Raw genomic sequence first — 24122 nt, 5'->3', positions numbered from 1 at the left:
AGTTTGGGGTATCTAGGCTCAGAGGAATTAAAGTCTGGAACATTGGAGTTGAGGTTAGAGGAGGTTTCGGGTTAGGATTTCATATTTTGGATTTGAGGGATTTAGGATTTAGGGTTTCTTAGGACCGTTGAATCGAGTGAGATCCTCAAAGATACACGGACATGCATGTGGGGTCTTCAACGTGGCTAGAAATGTGAATTGGGCCAAGTGGGTCCCATGTAATGGTCATCTAGCCATAAGCAGACTGGCTCAACCCACCTCTGGTACGATGCTCGGATGTCCTCATCAATTCTTCACAGCTAAGGAAATTTCGCCTCTAGCGAAATAAAGCTACGGTGACACTCGAGAAGATCAAGGTCCTGTCGCTAAAGCTCGGCCTTTGTGATCCACATATTGTCTGACTTTGGCATACCTTCCAACTTGACGAGGTACTCCTGTTAACCTCCATGTCATGTGGAAACCATTCGCTCATCCCAGATATCCTCTATCTTTTCTCTCTTGGTAGGTATGTATGGCAAAAGAGGTTAATATTAGGAAGAATAGTAAGGTATAGGCCAAGGGTCATAGGACAGGTCGGGAGAGATATCATCAAGATCAAGGTGATGGTTTGAATAAAGGCTAGTAGGTGTAGATGTTGGACCCTTAAAAGACATGAGATCTTCCACACTGAATATAGATTTAATACCTATGTCAGGTGGAAGATCTACAACATACACATTGTGTTCAAAATTATACAGTATCTTATAAGGTTCTACACTACAGGCTTGTAGTTTCTTAACAATCCCTTGTAGAAACCATTCGAGCCTTATATGAACCATCACATAGCCACCTACTAGAAACTTTCTAAACCTGTGATGAGAGTCAGCAAATATCTTGTACGTTTCATTGCTCATACTAATTTGTTTTCTAATTTCAACATGTGAGTCATGGATGTGACGTGTAAATGCATTTGCGGACTGACGAACTATGTGAGACTAACACGGGAATAAGATCCATGGGCTTCCTGCTCATTGACTTACCTTTCCATATTTTCTTCCTCCACGAGACTCATTTGATCATGAGGAAGGTTTGGTAGAGTCAACTCAGGGACAAAATCTAGAGCATGTTGAATGTTCTGCACGAGTGTAAGCTTATCCGGTTTGTCCTCTAGGATAACATCACTATACTCCCCCAATATTGGACTCACCTCAGGACCTCAAGTGGTAACTCTACACTACCTATGGGTGTAACCTCATGTGGCACCTCCACACTAACCTTAGGTGTGTCCTCACTTGCCACGTGGACATACACTGTTAAATCAGATTTAGTCTCCCTTTCAGACTCTTTGGCATTTATTATAGGGGGAGACTCAAGCTAAAATTTTCTCACATCTTCAAGATCACGTTTCTTGACGTCCTCCTTTTCCAGGGTGTTTTTAGGTAGGAAAGGATTCAACTTTATCTTTTTACTCTCATGTATAAATGAACATGTATTCGAGCGACCAAATAGTGTCACATCTCACATGGTGATCATATAACCAAGGTCTGCCCAAAATAACATGGCCTATATCCATAGGGAAAACATCACACCACAGCTTGTTCGTGTAAGAACCAAAATGGATGGGAATGGGACAACGCTGAGAAACCAGAATTGAAGATACATCAACTCATAAAACTCGATAGGGCTTGTGAGAAACGACTATCAAACCTAAGCGATCTACGGTGCTAGCAGAGACCATATTGGTGCAATTACCACTATCAATGATCACCTTGCAGTTTTTGTCACCACACTTCGCATAAGCGTGAAAAATTGAATTCTTGTGCCAATCATCACTTCTTATAGTCTGGCCTAAGGCGTGTATAACAATTGCAAGTAACACGGTCTCAACTTTGTCTTCTTCATCACTCGCAGCAATTTCGGGTTGATATTCTTCTTCTTTACAATCGCCCTAATCAGCCACATCTTTATCCAACTCGCTAATGACGAGGGCCTTATTTCACTCTTTTGTAGGGCATTGATCAAGTTTAACCTATATAAAGGGTTGCAAAGCCATACAAGTGGACCCATGACCATCCCATGACCATACATTTGATTTTTAATGAAAATTTGATGTTTTCTCTTCAAACATGGGCATGCTTTGCATGGGCTCTAGTTTCATACTAGAAGACTGTTGGAACTATTCCACAGTCCATTAATTGGGCCTAATTATCAAGCTTGGGGCAATTAGATGGAGGATTTGAGTCTTCAAGATGGTATGCAGTTAATTCCTTTTAACTAAATTCAAATTCTTCAATTTTCTACGTGTGGAAGCTTCACTCTTTCCTTGGCCTGGGGAGGGGCTATATATCACGTTGGCAGAGCAAGTGTGTATCTAAGTGACCAGGTTCATCTCCCAGACATCAGAAGAGTTGACAGTAACTTCACTCGATTCACATGTAAAGTGCAGATATGCCCAAACTGTTTCCAACCCCACCTGCTATAGATAACCTATTGGTAGGCTATCTCACTGCCAATTGGCAGTCTACTGCTGACTTTGCATGCACATTTGGTGCTGGCTATATATGGCTGCTCCTCAGAAGCCTCATATGCAGGGTCACCTGAGTGTTTAATACCTGTACAATAACTTAGATAGCAGTTTCCTCATGTATCATTGGAAGTGTCTTATAAAAGAACTGCTTGGAGCCTTGGGCTGACTCTGATTTGGTTGGAGTAGTAACACCCAGGGGGTGATCTCAAGCTACTGTATGTTTACTGGTTCTTTATATTAGTTGCAAAGTGTGAGAGGAAGCAAGATTGGATGCTAGAGCAGTAAAGTCTGTTTCAAGATAGTAGCAAGGGTGAAAACATAGGGAGCAAGAGTGGGACTGGCGCCCTGATAGAAGATTCCTCCAACTAATCTCCTCATTAGTATTGATGCGTGCCTTTATCGTATCTTTGAAGAGCAACAAGAAGTAACCATGTCAAGTCTAGCACAGATTATGAGAATATCATTCCATGTCCACTGTCTGCAGCAACGTTATTTAATTGTGGGTGGGTTCTCAGTGTCATGCTCATTTTTGCCCCTCAATTCCACTATTTGGAGACACAGATTGGCACTAATCCAGCTTTTTATGAGTGAAGCAAACACATGGATTTATTATTCATCCTGTTTGTGAAAAGCTTGTTCTAGAAGTTATAATCCTTTCAAATACTTCCTTTGATCTCCCACTAAATGGTGAAAATTCAAGTGCAATAGTTAATATCACCAGCATGCAACTCTCAGTACCTAAACAGTCAACCAAAGAAATGTATGCAAGAAAACAGTAAGCAATGCATATTGAGATTTGGTTCCAAATCTCAATATGCAAGAAAACAGAAAGCATTGTACATGTAAGAAATATATTGGAAAAAAGTGCTAATCCAGTAAAGGCTGATGTCATTATGAAAGATCAAAGGAACACATCAACAAAAGCAGACGGCCTGCAAGACCATATGAATATACCAAAACTGATACTCACCTTGGCAATTTTAACGAGCTGATCATGGTTGTCATGGCCGTAAAAGAAAGGCTCCTTGCGAAAAATCTGCAAAAGAATAATAAAGCACACATGCCACAATCTTAAGCAATGCGAAGGTGGTAAATTAGCACAAAGGAAAGAAAAAACTGGTAATTCAAGAGACTGGAATCCATTATACGTAGACTTTCTGATAGGGAAGACACTCACCATTCCTGCAAACATACAACCAAGGCTCCAAAGGTCCAATGAGTAGTCATAATCTTGTAAATCAACAAGGAGTTCAGGGCCTTTGAAGTATCTGGGTAACAAGCAATGAAATCGTTAAACTCCTGCAAACAAGTACATTTTCTACATTAACCAACAGAAACCTTTGCTTATAAGCAACAAATTAGAGAACCTGATCATTGTTGGTGTGATGCAGGACAATTAAACACTTGCTCTAAAAGCTCGAACTGTTAGAGTATGGCGAATTAATCCCTTTATCTCATAGCCCAGGCCCCACATCTCATGGGTTAGGACCTCGGCCGAACCCCTTTCGTGGGCCCCAAATCACATGGGCCGCCCACCCCGAGTGTGTCCCCGCATCCCACGAGCTACCTCACTCGACCCGATGTGAAATGCACATTAATCACCCCTGGTAAGGAGTCTCGAACACGAGACCTCCTCCGTGGGCCGCACCCACCCTGAGTGTGCCCTTACATCCCACAAGCGACCCCACTCAAGCCCAGTGTGAAAATGCCCCTGCATTATGGTGTTTTGTGCCTCGAAAAGCCAATGATAGCTATGATCATGGACCTTAATGACCATTGGAGCTTGGTAAATACCTTGAATGCCATAATTAATGTATGGGAAACTTTAACTATGGTTTTATGGGTTACAGCTAGGGGCTCCAAGTTGTCCTGGAGGAAGTTGAGTTTAGACATAACAACCACCGGCCAAGGGAGAGTTGTTTTTTCATGGATCTCAGTACCTTAAATTCCATTACCATAGGAATTGGGCAATCCGTGAACTGGCATACAGTCATCCTACATGTAAGAACCAGTGAAGAGTTGGGATGCAAAGTGTACACTATTGGGCTCCTGGTGCCTTAGCACTACCCCACATGGGAATTTGAGTGTTCAAGACATGCAGGTTTTTGTTTAGGCTGACTAGACACTTGCATTGAAGATTTGGAGGATCACATCAAGTCTCTAATCCGGAGAACCCATCATGTCCAAATCAGATTGACTTGATCATGTATTAGCTTTAACTAGTCCTTAGACTTGAGGTCATGCTGAGACTTCAAGGTTTTGTGCTTTGGCTTACCCTGCAGTGTTGTATTAGTGGCTGACAACAGTTGTGGTTGAGGACATTCATTAGGATGCAATAGAAGCTCACATGCTCCAACAAGGGATCCACTGCTTCACCCGGGAACTTCTTAGTGGCTTACATCTCAGCGATCAAACTGTCCATCAATTCGTTTCTAGCTGAGCTCACCGCTTAAAAGGCTTTGGATGTTTAATCAAAGGTTTTGAATTGTTGTCTTTTGTTTTAATCATTAAAAGTGGTTTATTGTACTTGATTGATATCAAATGGTTGAGATATTGGGGTCCATCTCTTAGGCCGGCATGGGATTACAGTTAAGAGGGGAATGTCACTTGGTACCAAAGGGATTGGGTCAATTTCATCATTCAACTCCATTCCTTGAAGGGCCGGCCTTAGGCTTGGCTTGGCCCATTGCCACTCCTAGGCATAAAGCCATTTAAAAATTTTGTTGTGGCATCTAATCGTTGGAGTGGATTTTATAGAATCATGAATCATCACAATGGGCCCTATAAAAATCAAGGGGGGATGTCTTTTTACCAACTGTTGCCTTTAGTGTGGCCCACATGAATCACAAGTCGGCCTAAATTTTTTGCCTTGTGCCTAAAGTGAGATAGTGAGATTCATGGTGTGTCGTAAAGGTAACGGTGGCAGCCATTATACGTTACAGGATCATACGGGCTGTAACGGCCATTACAGAAAAAATGACCCATAAAGGCCATTGCAACCCCTGTAACAGTCATAACGGCCTATTAGGGAGCCCATATAGGTTCTTCATAATTATTTTTTTTTTCAAAAAAAAAAAAGACACCGTTATCACAGGAGCCGTAACAATCGTTACAACTTGTATCGTAAAGGTAACAGTGGTGGTCGTTATGGCCACCGTTACTGTTACGGAATACCTTGGTGAGATTACACATCTAATGGTCAGAGTGGATTTCACATACCACATCATGGTAGATCCCAAAAAAAAAAAATTGAATGGAAGGTATCCTTGATTTGAGCCAATTTATTTAATGTAAAAAGAAAATTTGATTGATCCCTTGATTTTTTATGGGGGCCATCTTGATATGTATGTGAGATCCACTCCGACCATTATATGTGTAATCCCACATTTGGTCCAGGACAAAACAATCGAGCTAATTTGTGATTCAGGTGGGCCACGCCAAAGAAAACAATTGGTAGAGAGACATCCACCCTTGAATTTTACAAGGCCCACCATGATGATTATATGAATCAACACCAACTATTAGCTGCCATAATAAATTTTAGGCATAATACCCAAAAAAAAGGCCCATCTATGATTCAGGTGGGTCACCAAGGGAAATAATTTGGAGGGAGAGCATTGTTTGTACACTATTTCCAATCATGTGGTCCACCAGAAACATGGATTGGGCTGATTTTTTTAGCCCTGGGCCTAACATGGGATGACACACTTGGTGGTGGGAGTGGATTTCAAATAAAGATCGTAGTGGGGCCCACCTAAGCCGCCATATCCCTATTCTCTATTTAAAGATATGCATAATTTGTACGTGTACGACGCATACGATGCATGTATAACCCTTATATGCATACACTTAGAAATTGTATACATGTCATATATTAACTAAAATTAAACCAATTAAATAGTGGATCCATTGTTGCTAAGTCACAGTCCCAAAATCAGATTGTTTGAACAATCCTGACATTTGATTTCTGGACACTTGTTTATTGAAAATAGGACCATTGGATATTTTTTATTCTTAATTGTCCAAGAAATGTCCACCAATCTCATCGTCAGATGAGCAAATAAACCTAACTTCTGGGGTTATGATACATAATATGGACAATTTAATTCCAATTGCTTGTATGCCACGTGTGTAATTTTTAAAAATAATTAATTGATTGTGTTTTCATACATGTCTTATATGATTTATAAATTATATTAGTTGATTTTGAATATAATTGCATCACTTTATTAGACAAGGCATAGTCTAGGACCCTATACAAAGGAAACTTATCATGAGCATTTTTATTTTTGTTTTGTAATCTTTTGATTTCTCAGTGTAATGATGTCTTTTTTAACGTCCCCCAAAGTTTCATTGAAAAATTCGACCAATTTCCTAATGTTTCCCAAAAACAGTGAAACATTATGCGATACATCTGATATTTCCCATGAAATAACCATTATGTTTCCATGTCCCAAGGATGTGACACATCCATCAATATTGATACTGATAACATTGGGTGTATTGGCCCCATAAAAACCAATCTGGACCATTTTTTTAGGGGGGCATTTCGTTGCCGTATTGCATATTGTATCAGGCAATACAAATATGATACCAATGTTCAAAACCATTTTATCAGTTCTCATCATCTTGTTGTTTAGTCCCACATCAGATGGTTGGAGAACATAATCTAAGGCTTCTATCTATATAAAGGGGCATACATTCTTTAGTTTGGCATCCAAGTCAAAAAAGACGTTACACCATATGCACTTAGGAGCTGTAATATGGTAAAAGTGCCCTAGCCCTATTTAAAGTGTTAGCCATTTTCATCTTGCTTTGACCTTTCAAAAACACCTCAGTTGACAAGTAGTATACAATATTGTGGTAGCTTCTGGGCTCAAGTATCCAACTTCACAATAAACAGAAGCTATTCAAATGACTTTGAATGGTCAAAGGCATTCTTACTCATGGTTTCACAAACCAAAAACAATGTCAACATAAAAATAAAAATCATGTAACAAACCAGGAAGTTAAATAAAGTCATGTCTACAAAAAAGGACACAAGTATGAAGGCAAGTGTGAAGGTATTAGGTACAACCACATGTGAGTTGCTTACATTACCTTGAAGCTACGCGAACATTGTACTCCTTACCGGGGTGGTAGAACTCAGCAAGTCCCCAATCAATTAAGCGAAGTTTCCGCAGCTCGTGATCTATCATAACATTGTGAGGCTTGACATCTCGATGCATTATTCCTTGTGAATGGCAATAATCCAATGCCTGCAATTGTAACAAGATTAGACCAGTTAAATTGAAATAGTTTCAAAACAAAATTCTATAGATGTCTAAAATAAGGTTCCCTGTAGTGCAGACTATCATCAATTCACGAACCTACATTAAGCGAATGCCAGGATAGACTCTGCAAAATACCAAACAGTGACAGAAGTAAAAATAATTGCTAGTAGCACGGAATTGAGATGGAACTGGGTTACACAAAACTATCTAATATCAGTGCCTTGACCATATTTTTGGACGGTGGTGAAGTTTGCAAATTTTGAATAAGGGATTCGAACTGCAAAGAATTGACCAGGGTGCTGAAGGTAGTCCCATGCATAGTTGGACACGGAATTGGTTACCAAAATGGGTAAGCGTCTGTTTTGAAATGTTAGTAAAATCCTAGGAAGCAATAACATGAAGCAAAGTGGAAGCAACACCAAGATAGAAGATTTGTGCAACTACAGACATTAATACAAGGGCACCATTAATGACGCCAGAAGCAAGTAATGAACCACCTATAGACCACAGTACATCTCGGCTTAAGTTATTTCTCCCATGTAGGGTTTTATGAGGAGTTTCCCCCTTCTTGCTTTGTAAGTTGAGCATCCTATGCTTTGTTTTGGTTCTTCTTATCCAATATTTTGATGGATACTGTGTTTTATTTCTGTACTTAATTTCTTCAATGCCTATCAAAGAAAGAGAAGAGGAACATCTCTCCTCTTTGCTCATTAATTGTATTCTGTAAATTTCTTATTCCCTTGTTTCTTGTTGTTTATATCACTTTCACTGCACTTCAGAAAAAAGAAGAAGAGTAAGAAGAAGAAGAAGAAGAAGCACGCTTGTTCTGCAAAGCCTTCAGATTCATAATCCTCCAAATGAAAACATAAAATAAAATAAAAGATGGTCCAGGACAAGTCAAGGAAAAAAGGGACCTTGAGAAGTTCATAAATGTAGTAGCGTATATCATAATCCGTCAGAGTTGGGTACAGAATTTTGAAGTCTGTACTGTTCACATATTCAAAGATAAGGCTAGGAGTTTTTGAGTGCTGATCTCTAACAATATCAAGCAGCTTCACAATATTTGGGCCTCCACAAAGGTTCTGAAGAATTTTTATCTCCCTCTTTATCTGCACACAGCCAATATAGATATTATACTTTACACCATGAGCTTCTGAACAAAATTAATAAGCAAAAGATTTACATGGATAAGTTCTCAAAGGTTCCACAGGAAGAGGCAAAACAAGCAGCGTTTCACATGCACACCAAGTTATAAATGCTTAAAGTCACTACGCTGCATGCGACCAACCAATCTACCGGTTGACTCCCCCTTTCCCCAGTTGCATGCAAATAGCTCATCTGTTAATTCATAGCCCATTTTCAAGGCAGATGTCATCTTCCACTACATTTTGTGGGCATCTCTTTGGGAAGGCTGCAGAACGCTTCCTGATTAATGAAAGAGATCAGAATCTTCTTCGTTGCCCTATTTGACTACTTTATGGTGTTTATGTTTCCTAGGGGCTTGCACCATTTTCCTCAATGTGTAACAGAATGAATAACATGACGAAGGCAAAAAATGCAGCTCATAAATAAATAAATAAGGAAACCTGCAAAATGCCCAAAATGTGACTCAGTGGATCCCTTGGTAGTATGAACCAGTGTTCAAAATATCGGTATCACGTTACGTATCACACCCTTGGGATATGGATACGTATTGGTTATCGCATGGGATATATCAGTTGTATCACGTAATGTATCGTTGCTGTTGGAAACATCGGGAAACATTGGGAAATTGGTCAAATTTTTCAATGTAACTTCAGTGATTATTAAAAAAGACATCAATACACACTTACAAATCAAAACATTACAAAAATAAGTGCACATAATAGGTTTTCTTTGTATGGGGTCTTAATCTATCCGTTGTTTAACTGAATTGATGCAAGTATATTCAAGGTCTATTCATATAATTTATAAATGTAAAAAAGATGTGTGGAAACACAAGCAATACATTCAAAAGCAAAAGAAGAATCACTAGATCAAGTTGCATATATGTTTGATTTTATGTTCAGACATAGATTGCAACCCATTTGCGAGAAATTGGGAAATTTTGATTTTTTTTTCAATTTTCTACAACTCGGCCCACCTCCTCCAAATCTCGAAATTGAAGCTCCCAATCCATAATTTTTCATGTTTTATCATGCAAAACATGAAAAATCATGGATTTGTAACAAATTGACACTGATTTAACATGATTTACAAAAAAAAAAGGATTGAAAATCAAAAATACTCACGGGATCAAACATGTGGGATATATCCTTTTACTTGTGTGTTTTATATCCCATATGTGGGATACAAGATATATCGTGGGATATATCCGCTGATATGGTCGATACTTATAACATCGGTAGGAACCTTCACAACAGGTGCCACTCCTGCTCCTCCCCAAGGTGTTCCATATCTGTTACGATACACCCGTAAAGGCCGATACGTATAAGTAATGGCCATGACTATTACACGATACGGGGGTGAAATGGGGCGGTTGGTTTTTTGGGACCGTAGCAGCTGTTAATGGCCGTAAATGTCGTTATGGGGCATAACAACCATTACCCCCGTAATAGTAAAAAACCACAACTTTTTTTCTATTGAAATTCATTGTTCTCCTCATTTTTTCACTTTTCTCATTCCAGAAACTCTCCTACATCATTTTACAACAGATTCCGACCACTCTTACAATAGTTTTTTAAGATTAAAACCGTAGATTAAAGTAATTTGAGTGAATAGAAGCTCCGAAAATTTTTTTCCAAAAAATTGAAAAAGTAGCACTTATGGTTTTTTAATGATTTCTAGTCATAATGCTTGATTGTGATGTGTAAATATTAGAGACATAATCATGTTCACAAATTCACTAAACAACCTGATACAACACTCTCACCAAAGAGTGGACCGTTACACTACCATAAACATGTTCAAAACAAAAAATGAATACATATTTGAAATATTTACATTATTCTGGATTTTCTAGATATTTTTTCAAAATTTTTCGAGGAAAAGAAAATTTTCAACCATTACGGGGGTCGTTACGTCCCCGTATCGGCCTTTAAGGCCGATTCCCGTATCGGTAATGGTAGGAACGTTACAGCCACCATAACTGATACGGAATACCTTGCTCCTCCCTCTTAAGTGTCATTACAATGATTACATCATGATCAGTTTTATTTTCTCACCCTTTATATATATTATGCTACATAATCACTAAATCAGTTTATTTGTATACTCCCTTGAGTCTTGAATATAAATGCATAATTAAATATTCCACACTATTTGTATGGACGGTTCTTAGGCAGTTGCGCTTACTGAAATTTTTAGAGCTGATGCAAAGCCTGGAACCAAAGGAAAACTAAAAAAGCATCAAGCATCACTTCAAGACCTTATGGACATGGGTAACCTCAGGCACTAGGGCGCAGGTTAAGGCAACATGAAGACAAACCAAATATCAGTAACTCTGTCAGTGTCACTAATAGGGGTGGCAATGGGCTGGGTTTGAGCCAGGCAAGGCTAGGCTTGGTCTGTTCCGACACTTTTAAGGATCGATGCCCAAGCATGACATGAGCATGGCACAACAAGTTCAAACCCAAACCCGAAAAAGTGCCTGGCTCCAACCCTGCATGCCACCTTATTGATATGGCTTGTATGGCTATGATGAGCTACTCCAAAGCTACAACACTCATTCATAGTCACCCAGCTATGGATATAGCTATTAGTTACCATACTGATGGTAACCCTATGGATATGGACTGTGGTATGGCTATATGTATCTAGGATATGGATATGGATATGGGTATGGACGTGTCTAGCCATAGCCATGGCTGCAACTAGTGGCAGTGGCACAGGAACAACTTTAACAGTTGCAGTAACTGCTCAGTATCCATCAATTGGCATACTATTGCACATTGCTGAGAATGAGTACCATCGATATATTCAAGTATACATGGCCTGGTCACATAACCCCATGAATTGGACACAATATTGTAGTTAAGTGGAGCAGAAATATTATGACTCCCCAATAGGTATAAGATAATGGCTTCAAGCCACCTCGTAACTTCATGCAGATCTGAGACCAGGTTCTTTTTATTTTTATTTTATTTTATTTTATTTTATTTATATTTATTATTATTATTATTGCTATTTTTCATTTGTATTGTTTGTGTTTTATTGCTTGTATTGTATGAGATGAAATATATGAGATTAGTTTGGTAACTACATTTATGGAGATAAAGCATGGTTGTCTCCTAATCATGAAAAAACTAATATGAATTTTTATTTGTTTTTGTAATGTTTCAAGTTCTAGACCAACCCCAATTAGTTGAGATAGGGCTTAGATGATTATGTTGATGAATGTTTTGAGTTCTGTGTAATCATAAGTCTCTTTTAACATCTCCTTGAGTTTCACTATAAAAAAAAACTTCATTTTCCAAGTTTTCCCAATGCTTCCCTCAGAATGAGATACTTTACGCAATACCTATGGTACTTCCTGAAATATCCCACAATATTTTCCATTCTCAAAGGAGCGATACTAACACTTAAAACATTGATCATGGCCTATATTATTTTATTGACCAATTCTTCATACATGTTGGGCCCACCACATATTCACACATGAGACATTCATGTTTCGTGCTTAAAGATGCATGTGGGCCGTTGAAATTAACATTCATAGTATTTGGATACACTAGCAGAGTATGACTCACACCCATGCACCTAGCCACGATATACCTAGCATACTTGTAACTAAATCCAACAGCCAAAGACTCACTCAGCATAGATGAACATGGCCTGAAAATGAGATCAATTAGAAAAAATGGCATGTGATTAGTGGACATTTGTTTCTTGAATTTGGACATTTGACTATTTGCCATTTAACCTTCCATTAGATGTTCAAAAAGTGGCCACTTGGGTTCATACATTCAATGTGATTTTTTGGGTTATTATGGACCATCCTTTTGTAGGGCCTGCAAAATCGAGAGGATAGATCTCATTGACCATGCCACTACCTAACAAACCTGGAAAGTCCTCAAAAGATCAAAATTACATGCATTGTGGATAGTAAATGAATAAAAGGATATTTTCAACCACAAAAAAAGGATCCCTAAACCAGGAGAAAGAAAAAAGAAAAAAGAAAAAAGGTCTTTTTCAAAAGAAAGTATACATGTGATTTTTCAGCGAAATATAAATGCATGCTAGCAAATTTAATATGAGTCATGTTCCCTGCAAGTCACTGTAGAATAAGCTTATTCTACAAGTGCTACACACGCATGGGCTCATTGGGGGCTGTGTGTAACAACCAACCTGTCGAGAAGGGTTGCCCCACCATGAAAGTTGGACACACCAAAAAAGGAGATGATCCAACCATCATGTCAGCCACCACGTGAATTTGTAGGTTTTTGGATGGTTGTCCATTGCTTTCTATGGTGGAGCCCACCATGTTGTGTATATGCCATCCAGCCCGTGCATTGCGAGAGCCCCACAATGATGATGGCATGCCCAAAAAATCAGGCCAATAAGTTCATTAGGTGGTCACACATAAAACAATGGATAACCATCCAAAAACACCCAAATTCACATGGTGGCCCACACGATGGTTGGATTGGAAATTTTAGGGGTCCAACTTTCATTGGCAGGGTCACACTTCTGGACAGGTTGGCTGCCACAAAAACACTTGGTGAACCCCACACAGAACTTGTAGACGTGTCTATTCTACAACAACTAGTAGAGGATCTGGCCTCATTGAACATAATTATAGATTGATAACTTTAGTTTTGCGATAAAACAGGGATGGAATATCCTGGAGAAATAGAGATCACGAAAATAAGTACATAGATACAAATAACAACATAGAATGAATATTTGTTCTGGGAGAGGTCCATAACGAGGTCTCAAAACAATGTAATAACTTGGACAACTTTCTACACTAGCAAAAGAGCGGCCAAGATATGCTGAGAAATTAGTCGTTAATTTTTTATAAAGCCAAGAAATACATCCTGAAATATGATGTGTGCAATTGCAGTAAATCAGCGCTACAAGAGACTAAGTGACTAACACAAATTAAAAGATATAAGACTTCTACAAATGGCATGCATTGCAGATAGCAGGTGTAAAGACAACCTTCTTTTTCTTCACAGGCTTGAGAATCTTTATGATGCACCGTTCGGAACTGGATGTGTTTATGCCTTCAAAGACCTCACTGTATTTCCCCCTCCCAACTTTGCGAACAACCTCATAGTCGTCCTGATCACTAAAGGAGAAAAAGTGCTTAGAAATACATGGTTGATTATAACCACTACAAAGTTCTTTTGATTTAGATAAAGAATACCTTTCACAAAATTTCATTAAAGGAACTTTTTACTCAAATAAATTGTTTAAATATTTTAAGTTGCTTAACGAGCGTATGTTGTTAGTGACAAATCCCTATTCCTTAATGTTTGATTGATTCATAAGAAATGATAGATTGACTTTTGTGTTCTTTTTCTGTTTGGCGAGTGAGTTGAGCTCAACCCAAGACCTCAATGTTGTAACGAAGACCACCCACCAGATACTGGAATGAACCCAAGGGTTGTATGAGAAAAGAAGCAGGATACTTGAATTTTATGAGGAAGAAGAAGAAAAAAAAAGAAGGAATTGCTATCTATTAAAGTAATGGATAAGAAGCACTAGTATAGAGGGCAGATATAAAGTGCCTTCTTTGGCTAAAGAATCCGCTCGTGAATTGGTTGCATTGGACACAATCCTAAAAAGGATTGAGCAATGGAAACCTTAGCTTTATGGCCTGTTTGGATCGAAAGTAAACTAGGAGAATGCAAGGGAAAGCATAAACATGACATATGTGGGAGGCAAACCGACATCAACGTTTGGGCCCTTACTCTTACCCGGGTGGTAGACTCCCGGGAGTTTCAACACCGGGTCAAGGGTTCGAGTACCCACAAATGGTGAAATCCCACGGCATGCGTGTGTGGGGTGTGTAAGCGTGTGTGTGGAGTGTGTGTGCGTGTGTTAAAAAAAAAAAAAAAAAAACTGACATCAACTCTAGGAAAGCAAACCCTTTGAACCTGTTTAGTTTGCTAAGGGGGTGTTTGTTTTTCCATTTACACATGTAAATGGTGGTAAATGAGGAGAAGAAAGTAATTACCACTTACAAAAGGAATTCATGCCAGCACCTCCATGTGACATGACAGCTACTACCTTTTGTCAATAATACTGAGTATATTTTTGTGGGGCCTACCGTGATGTATGTGTCTGATCTATGTTGTCCATCTGTTTTACCAGCTCATTTTAGGGAATGAGCCCAAAATTAAGGAGGATCCAAAGCATAAGTGGACCACACCACTTGAAACAGGGGAAATTGAACGCCTACCGTTGAAAACTTCTTTGGGGCCACATAAATTTTGAATGAAGCTGATATTTGTGTTTTCTGTTCATGCATGTCTATTTGAACTTATGAACAGGTAGGATGATCGATACACATCACTATTGGCCCTAGAAAGGCTCCCGAGTTTCAATGACGGACGTTATCATCCACCCCATTTCCTGTGGTGTGATCCACTTGAGCTTATAATCTGCCTCATTTTTGGTCTCATGCACTAAAATGAGCTGGTAAAATAGATGGACAGTGTGGATTAGGCAAATACATCACTGTAGGACATATTTCACCCATGCAATCCCCATCCGTTTTCAAAAAGGCAAACTTGAAAAATCTAGGCATAAATACACGGCAGTTACCATTTTTCCCAAACAACATTGAACGGTTATCATCATTCATTCACCACCATTTACGGTGGTAAATGAAAAAACAAATGCCCCCCTAAAGGAAAGTCCTGGAAAATGCTTTTCCTTTGCATTTGCAACTGTTTTGGATTGAAATCCCACAAAAGGAAACCTTTTCTCCAAAATTTTCATTTAAAATGTACATCAGAGGCAAACTCTTTTCCCTCCATTTAACATTCTGAAGAAAAAAAAGGTTATACTCTTTTGTTGAGGAGGGAAAAGTAACTGCAAACACTTTACTGCAGCATTCTCTACTTCGCAAATGGGTGCAAACATCTTGCCAATGCAAACTGGTTGCATTCCCCAGTTTGCAAACATCTTGCCAATGCAAGGGAAGGGGCCTATTCAACAAAGGACTTTAAAGAAGTTTTTGACACTTGACCAACGAGAGGAAAGGGGCCCACAAGTGCCTATAATTTTAAGGCGTAGACAAACCCCGTCAAGCACCCAAATTGTTCCTATAACGTCCCCACTTTGTAATCCTAAAGTTCCTTCTAGAACCAAATTTGACACCACCCTTCCACCCAAACACTTCATACCAATCTTTTATGAGTTTTCTTTTCTTTTTTCTTTTTTTTTTTTTGGAAAGAAGCTTTTAAGGAAATCCATTCCCAACACACATATATCATCCCAAGATCTAATACTCTCCCCATGCCAACTTCAAATCTACCCTCTTAGAAAAGATGACACCTGCCCCTCTATGTTATGAACTTCGAAAACACCTTGAAAAAAAAAAAAAAAAAATCCCTCTTACAAGAACTCCTGGTGACCATCCCCTTCTCTTGATCCCATATTTGCTAGCTATAACTCTCTTCTAAAGTGCATCTTGTCAAGAATCTCCACCACCATTTAGATACTAACACATAACTTGTCTCGAATTCTCCAAATCTTTTGCAGATTCTTTTGAGTTCCTAATGGAAAGGTGCGCAAAAATGTTGGGTGGGCAGTCCTTATACTAATCAAAGAAGGATCTTATGGTGGATGTTCCCTTTGGCAATCATATGAGGATCATGTGAGAAAAGGAATAGTAGAAGGATATCCAATAATGTTCTGCGTAGTAGAAAAAGTTAATAGAACATTTTGAACTTTATCGTAAGTTGGGCCCTTGTCAAGAAAGAATTCCATGGTGTCTCCATGATGGAACCATGAAGGATTTGAAGGTGGCTGCATGGGGGTCACAAAAGTTCACATTTTTTTCTTAAAGGTAAGTTCACATTTTATGTTTTCTATTCCAAGTGTTTTATCCACTCTGGGTAATGAAGAACTTGCAACTCTTAGTTCATTGGTTCAGAAATTCCTTGATTTGCTCAAAAATTGACAAAGGTACCAAGGCAATCTAACCCACTTACTTGCAAGTCGCCAAAAAGAAGCCATCTACAGTACATTTCCAAATTATTGTGTCATTTCCTTCTTCAATCAAGCCCTTTCTAACAAATGAAAGATGACCTCAAGAAAACAAATTCCATCATTACTAAGATTCTGCTTGAACATGGATCTCAACTACTGGTGCCTTCTATTAAGTTACTTCAACACTTCTCCCCTGTTGAAAGACCGGTAAGCATCTGAGAGGCCCCCTTTTAGGAATTACCTTGCTAGTTTTTTTTTTTTTTTTTTTTTTTTTTTTAAAGCAACTAGGAAATTCATTGAAAGGAAGAAAGAAGAACCAACAAAGAGGAATGGAACAAAAGGAAAACAACAAGACAAAGGAAAGAGGGGCACTGCCGCACTGCTGCTGAGATAGCAGACAGGCCTTAAAAGCCTAGAAAGCTAAAGTCAAAAGACTTAAGATCTTTTACATTAGAAGCCCATTCGATCACTAGTTTTTTAGCCCTAGAACCGACCACTGAAACAGACGAAGAGACATCATTAAAACAGCGATCGTTCCTTTCCTCCCAGACGGCCCACCAGATTGCGATTATAGCCATGCGTCAAATGATTGATTTAACCCTCCCCAATTTAAGCCCATTCCAAGCCGAGAGCAAGCTAGAGGTCGATTCAGGAGCACACCAGAGCACTGAAAAAATCTGGCAGAAATCGGCCCTAATTTTTGACATGAAGGAACAATGATCAACAGGTGGTTAGCCGATTCCGCATCGCTCATACAGCACGAGCAGATGCTCACGATATGCATGCCTCGCTTGATGAGATTATCAATCGTCAAAATTCTGTTCCGCCCTGCTAGCCAAGCGAAGCATATAAACTTTGGAGGGATCGGGTACTTCCAGATGAATGGTGAAGCCTCTTGCACTTGCTGTCACCGAAGACACGAAGTGGTGTAGAGGGATTTAATGGAGAAGAGACCCGACTTCTCAAGCTGCCAGACGAGCCGTGAGGGCTTCAAACTTCGCAGTTTCGAGAGGTTTCTAAAGGTTCTGATGTCCTAGACAATTTGGGCAGAGGAGGAGTAGCAGTCGTTGATGGAGATATCTTTCTTGGGGGAGAGACGGTAGATAAGCGAGAATTGGAACATCAACGGCCTGTTCCCAATCCACGGGTCTTCCCAAAATCGAATTGAAGCACCATTTCCCAGCTTGAAAGAACTGTTCTGAATAACCAAGTCTTTCGCTTTGAGAATCCCTTACCAAATGTGGGAGGCCTCATAATAGAAGGAGACTTTAGGCCACCAATCCCCAATAGAAGACCCATACTTTCCCTTGATAATCCTCGCCCATAGCGCCTCCTTTTCAGTAGCTAGTCTCCAAACCCATTTCCCTAACAAGGCGTAGTTCATCGCTTTCAAGTTCTTCACATTAGCTCCTCCTTCCCTGAAAGCCTGACAGACTTCATTCCAGTCGAGTAAGTGGAATTTCTTATGGCTTTCTTAACCGAACCAGAGAAAGTCTCTTCTGATTTTATCGATACTGCTGAGCACCCTCCCGGGACACCTAAAAAGCGGCATAAAATCGAGAAGGAGGCTAGACAGAGCAGCTTTAATGAGCGTCAGACGACCACCCAAAGACAAGTACCGACATTTCCAAGAGGCAAGAAACTTGTGAAATTTGGATATGATCTTATCCCACATTGATATGGGCGGCTGTCCCACAGATAAAGGAAGGCCCACAAAGAGGGTGGGGAACAACTCGAGCTGACACCCAAGAGAGTCAGCGAAGGCCTGCAGTGAAGGAGATGGAACGTTAATGCCCAGCAATCTTGATTTGGACATGTTAATATGCAAGCCAGAGACTGCTTCAAAGCATCGCAAGGTAATGAGGAGGTTGTCAATGCAATCCGCAGAAGCTTCCGAGAAGATAAGAGTGTCATCCGCAAACTGGATGTGGGTGAGGGGATCGGGAAGCCCAGGCATTGCAATTCCACACAGGAGGTCGTGCTCCTGCCCCTGAGTTATCAGGACCGAGAGCGCCTTAGCAACTATCAGGAAAAGAAGGGAAGAAAGGGGGTCGCCCTGTCGCAGGCCTCTGGAGCTCTTGAAGAATCCTTTAGGGGATCCATTGAGGATGATTGAGAAGTGAGCGGATCTGATACATGCGGCAATTCACTGTCTCCACTTCGCCCCAAAGCCCATCCGGAACATCATATATTGCAGGGAATCCCAGTCAACATGATCGTATGCCTTAGCCACGTCCAGTTTACAGAAAATTCCCTTTGATTTAGACCTGTGGCACGAATGGAGGACTTCATTCGCAATGAACGCTCCATCAGTAATCTGTCTTCCCTTTATGAAAGCGTTCTAGTTGGGAGAAATCAACTGACCAATGACTTTTGAGAGCCTAGTTGATAGAATTTTAGCAAGAATTTTGTAGGGACTCCCAATCAGACTGATAGGTCTGAACTCTGAAAAGGAATTGGCACCAGCCACCTTGAGAATGAGAGAAACGAATGAGACTCCAAGCCCTTTAGATAACTTGCCCCGGTCATGAAACTCTTGGACGAAAAGGAGAAGATCAAGGTGGACTGACTCCCAAAAGATCTGAAAAAAGCTAAGCGGGAAGCCATCGGGGCCTGACGACTTATCCCCACCCAAAGCATCAACCGCTGCTTTCAGCTCCTCAGAGAATTGAGCTTCCAACAGGTCAGCATCAGTAGAGTTCAGAGGGGGAAGAGGGGCATGGTCCAGGCGCGGTCTCACCCACTTCTCAGCCGACAGAAGATCTTTGAAGTGGGCTATAGCAAGATCTTCAATCTCCCTTTTATCATCAACTCTACTCCCTTTGTCGAAGATGCTGAGAATGGCCTTCGAGCGAGCATGCATATTGGCCATGTTGTGGAAGAACTTTGTGTTCTTATCGCCCTCAGCAATCCATCTAGCTCTGGACTTAATCCTCCACAAAGCTTCTTCTTCCAGGGCTCTGTTCGAAAGCATCTGGATAATAGCAACTCGCCTCGAGAGAGAATTAGGCGACGAGGAGTGATTTCTGTCACAGAATCGATGCGTTAGAGTTCCTCCTGCAAAGCTACCACCTCGACTTCTTTTTTCTTAACCTCCTGCTGATGTCACTCCTTTATTTTGGATTTGAGAAGTCTGAGCTTACACATAATCTTGTGGCAAGCGAACCCCTCTACCTTGAATCCGGACCACCAGTCTTTAATGTTCTGCCGTAGAGCCTCGGACTAGAGCCAGGAGGAGTTGAACCTGAAAGGTTTCGGGCCCCAGTTCTCCTCCTCCACCGAAAGGAAGACCGGGCAATGATCGGAAGTAGTTCTCGGCAGGGCAATTTACTAGACAGTTGGGAAGGCGTCGAACCATTCAGGGGAGATGAGAAATTTGTCCAAGTGAGATAGGATTGGGTTCGTGCGACCATTGGTCCAGGTGAACCTAGCTCCCAAAAGAGGAAGGTCAATGAGCTAATGAAGCTAGATCCAATCCGAGAACTGCGACATTGCGGGGGATGGACGTCTTCTTCTGGAATGATCGTCCGTAAAGCAAGTGGCGTTGAAATCACCCACCACACAATAAGGCCCTGAAAAGGAGAGTCTAGCCAAAGTTAACTCCTCCCAGAACAGAGGTCTGGCAGAGTCAGAGTTGGGACCGTAAACTACTGAAATAAGGCATTGGAAGGAAGAACACTTATCTTTAAGTTTGACTGTCACCGAATAATTCCCCCGAGATGAGTCGAGGAGATCCCAGATGGAAGACTTCCAAGCAATCAGAATCCCTCCCGATGACCCATCCACATCCAAGGCGAACCACTTCGCATCGGGGGCACCCCATAAGGAGGCCAGTAGGCTATTCTTGAAAGCAGAGACCTTGGTCTCTTGGAAGCACACTACGTCCGAGTTTCTCGTCGAAATCGTAGCTTTGATCAGACTCCTTTTTATGCTTGGAGCCAACCCCCTAACATATAACCATACTTCCCCGGATACCCTGCCTCCTGGAGGAAGCTTTAGATGTTGTAATGTACCCAGCGAGCTTTAGATGTTCTAATGTACCCAGGGCTAGCTTCAAGGAGCTGGAGCTCGCAGTTGCTGGACTGTCTGGACAGGTGTTTGACTCGCGATCTGCACCTTTCAATCGGCCTGCCTCTGTTTTCAATACACTGGAATAAGGCTACATAGTCTTCCAGCCGATCACCAAAGGACAGGCCTAGGGACCTGCCAACCTTCCCAATGGCCTTCTTTATCCATCTTTTGTTCTGAAGCTTGGTTATTATGTCCTCTCTTACCCGGCCCAAGGGCGAGGCCGATAGCTAGGGATCGGCTATCATCTGAAGAGGTTTCGCCATTAGAACTTCGCCAGAAATGTTTTCATCGAAAAGAGTGAGCGGTCCAAGGTCCATGGCGTCGATGGAGGGAAAGCAAGAGATGGAAGGCGAGTTGGGGATGACGGACGAAACTGAAACTCAGATAGGCTGCAGTCGGATGAATCTCTCCCCCCGACTCGTCTTTAAGATCCGAGAAAGGATAGGGCGACAGAAGGGAGGATAGTGCGAGGTTCGGGGTTTTCCAAATAAGGGCGGGGGATTCAAAGTGGGATTTAGTATGCTTTTAAGCAGTTTTGGGTTTGAAGGGAGCGGGGATGGATGAGGATATGGGTGATAGACGGGTATCAGATTAAGTGGGAAGATTAACGGTCAAGGATATTTGCATGGATAGCGGGTCCAGACCCGAAATGGGATCGCACATGTGGCGAGAGGGAGTGAGGGAAGGCAACTGCTTGGCCACGTGTCCCCCCTGAGTGACCAGATGACTAGCAGAGGACATGGTATGCCATCTAGCGTTACGTGAGGGAGACGTCAGACGGGCAGGGGGAGAGGACACTCGTCCAGCGTAGCGTGAGGGAGAGAGAGACGTCTGATGGGGAATAAGTGCCTCTGACGGGTTACAGTTGATAGTCGCTCGGACTGATGGATACGCCGTCTGATCCCCCAGATAAAGCAGTCCCTTCCTGTACTTCGACCCCGAGGTCTGATCCCGCTCGCCACGCGCCTCCTCTAACTCGGTTGAGATCAATGCGCATGACGCTCGATGCACCGGGTCAGCAGGAGAAGTCGGCTGCCTTAACTGAAGCGCACCACGTGGCTCTGAGTGGTCAGGACTGCCAGCATGATGATGGTTTTCGACTGTACCGCTGACAGGTTCTCGTGGAGGAGTTTCGCAGGAGCATTGGGCTTGTGCTCGCTCGTCAATGGAAGACGGGTGGATCTCCGACAACGTTGGTGGCGGAGGGCCCTCTCTAGTGTGCCAAAGGTCGCCCCACCTAGGAAATAGATCGTCCGGCGATTCCTTGATCACCGGGAATTCAAGGGTCCAATCCTCCACAATCACCTTCAGCGATGAAGGTGGCAGGGTACCTTTCTTTCGTCTAACTCTGATTCTGATGACACCGATCTCCTCCCCCATCTTCGTCTTCGGATCCAATTCGAGTTAGTTGCTGAGGTAGGCCGCCACAGAAATGAAAAACTCGTCGAACCAAAGCTCCAACGGGATCCCCCAAATCTGGAGCCAGACATTCTCCATCCCGAAGATGGAGAAGTCCTCCCGCTTCATTACACGGGCCACTGGACCACCAGAATGGAGGTGGCCAGCCATCAGTAGCATCTCTGGGTTGATACCCAGGCTGACGTTAACCCACAGCTCATTGAAACCCAGAGGTTTAATTTGATAATTACCCGGCCGAAAGCCCGTTGTCTCTGAAATCCAATCTCTCACCTGAGAAATGGAGGCCCCTTCCTTACACAAGATGACAATGGAATCCTTGAGTTTATCACAAGCCCTGCGGAAACTTTCCTTATCAACGACAATAAGGACGTCTAGTTTGGAAAAGGGTGGGTCGGGAAGAACCGATTGGGGGGTGGGGTAGGGAGGGACGGAAGGAGATGTAGGACGGCTAGATGAAGGCCGAGTAGGGTTTTGTTGGAGGAGGGCGTCCTTAAACGTAGGGGCCTCCGGCAACTGGGGGGGGGGGGGGAGGTTTAGTTGCAGGGCGAGGTTTCTGAATGTTAGCAAAAGCAGGACCGAACCTCACGCGTTGAACTAGCAACGGACAATTGGCGAACTTGACGCCATGTAGCATACTTACAGCTCGAGCTAACTCCTCCTCGAATGACATTCGAACTAAAGCAAAGCCTCTATACTCCCCGGAATCTCAATCGCGTGGCATCACGACATCCATAACTGCTCCGGCACGGCCAAAAATGCGTTCTATGTTGATTAGGAGCCACCCCTTTGGAAAAGCTTTAACAAACAACGTAGGGTAAGGAGTTCGATTCCTTAATGAAGAAGGTTCATTAGACACTTTCCGGCGAGAGGCCACCTGCCAACCCTTGTCGCCCTAGGCTGTCCGCTCCTCCTCAACCGGTGCAAAGCCTCCTGACTGAGCATTTATCAAGACTCTGTTGACGTGGGGATTTCCAGTATCGTTAGACCTGCTTGAGTCGTTAGTAGAGGAACCCCCCCCCCCCCCCAGCGACGTGGAAGAATACTTCTTCTCATCGTCATCTTCTTCTCGTCGTTAATCAACCAAATTTTGGGGATGTGACCAATCTACAAGGAGGCCTCCAAATATTGATCTTAGGTAGATGCAATGCATGTAGTAGGGGGCCACCATGGATACAGGTCATTAACAACCCAAGGTTGCAACTCAAAACCCTTTGACCATTTTAAGCCTCAATAGAGTTCAAGATTTTGCAAAAGACTCTTTTGAGTTCGAGACAATCCATTATGATAGTAGAATCTTCCAACAAGAAAATGGCACGAGCTGCACAACACAGAGTTTAGGATAGAATTAGAAGTAAGACACTGGTGAATAGATTTTCTTCCTCCTTCCAGCTATAAATAAATCTATTGTTTGCATCCAGTGTTTTCAGTATCTTGCGATATCATCGATATATCAGTAGATATCATCGAATTACCTTGCTAGTTGAAGCTAAACCTTGACAAAGCATCAAAGGGTATTCAAGATGGGCCAAACTTAGGGGAGTTGTATCAAACAAGGCTTGTGTGGTTTCTAGTTTTGCTAACCAGACTGGCATCAGATACGCGACCAAGCATAGGGTTCGTTTCTATTCATAATGACTACCAAACCCTAATTGCAATTCCATGCATTTCAAGCTAGACTTTAACAATCTTAATTAATAATGCTTAGCGGC

The 24122-nt window shown here is 41.7% G+C and overlaps 1 protein-coding gene across 2 annotated transcripts in view; it reads right to left on the bottom strand.

Annotated features, from left to right (window-relative positions):
• LOC131219005 (casein kinase II subunit alpha-2) overlaps positions 1-24122 on the bottom strand; it is a 47621-nt gene that overhangs the window by 3163 nt on the left and 20336 nt on the right. Inside the window, exons 2-6 of one of the 2 annotated variants that reach the window (XM_058213956.1) lie at positions 13921-14050; positions 8694-8888; positions 7607-7764; positions 3684-3774; positions 3477-3542 (exon numbers count right to left, since the gene is read on the bottom strand). In XM_058213956.1, coding sequence (XP_058069939.1) covers positions 3477-3542; positions 3684-3774; positions 7607-7764; positions 8694-8888; positions 13921-14050 — 640 coding nt within the window. The remainder of the gene's footprint in view (positions 1-3476; positions 3543-3683; positions 3775-7606; positions 7765-8693; positions 8889-13920; positions 14051-24122) is intronic. The other variant, XM_058213957.1, reaches the window with a different exon arrangement.

The sequence above is a fragment of the Magnolia sinica genome, chromosome 11 (genome assembly GCF_029962835.1).
Source record: "Magnolia sinica isolate HGM2019 chromosome 11, MsV1, whole genome shotgun sequence".
Classification (NCBI taxonomy): Eukaryota; Viridiplantae; Streptophyta; class Magnoliopsida; order Magnoliales; family Magnoliaceae; genus Magnolia; species Magnolia sinica.
This window is presented reverse-complemented; position numbering and strand designations above follow the sequence as displayed.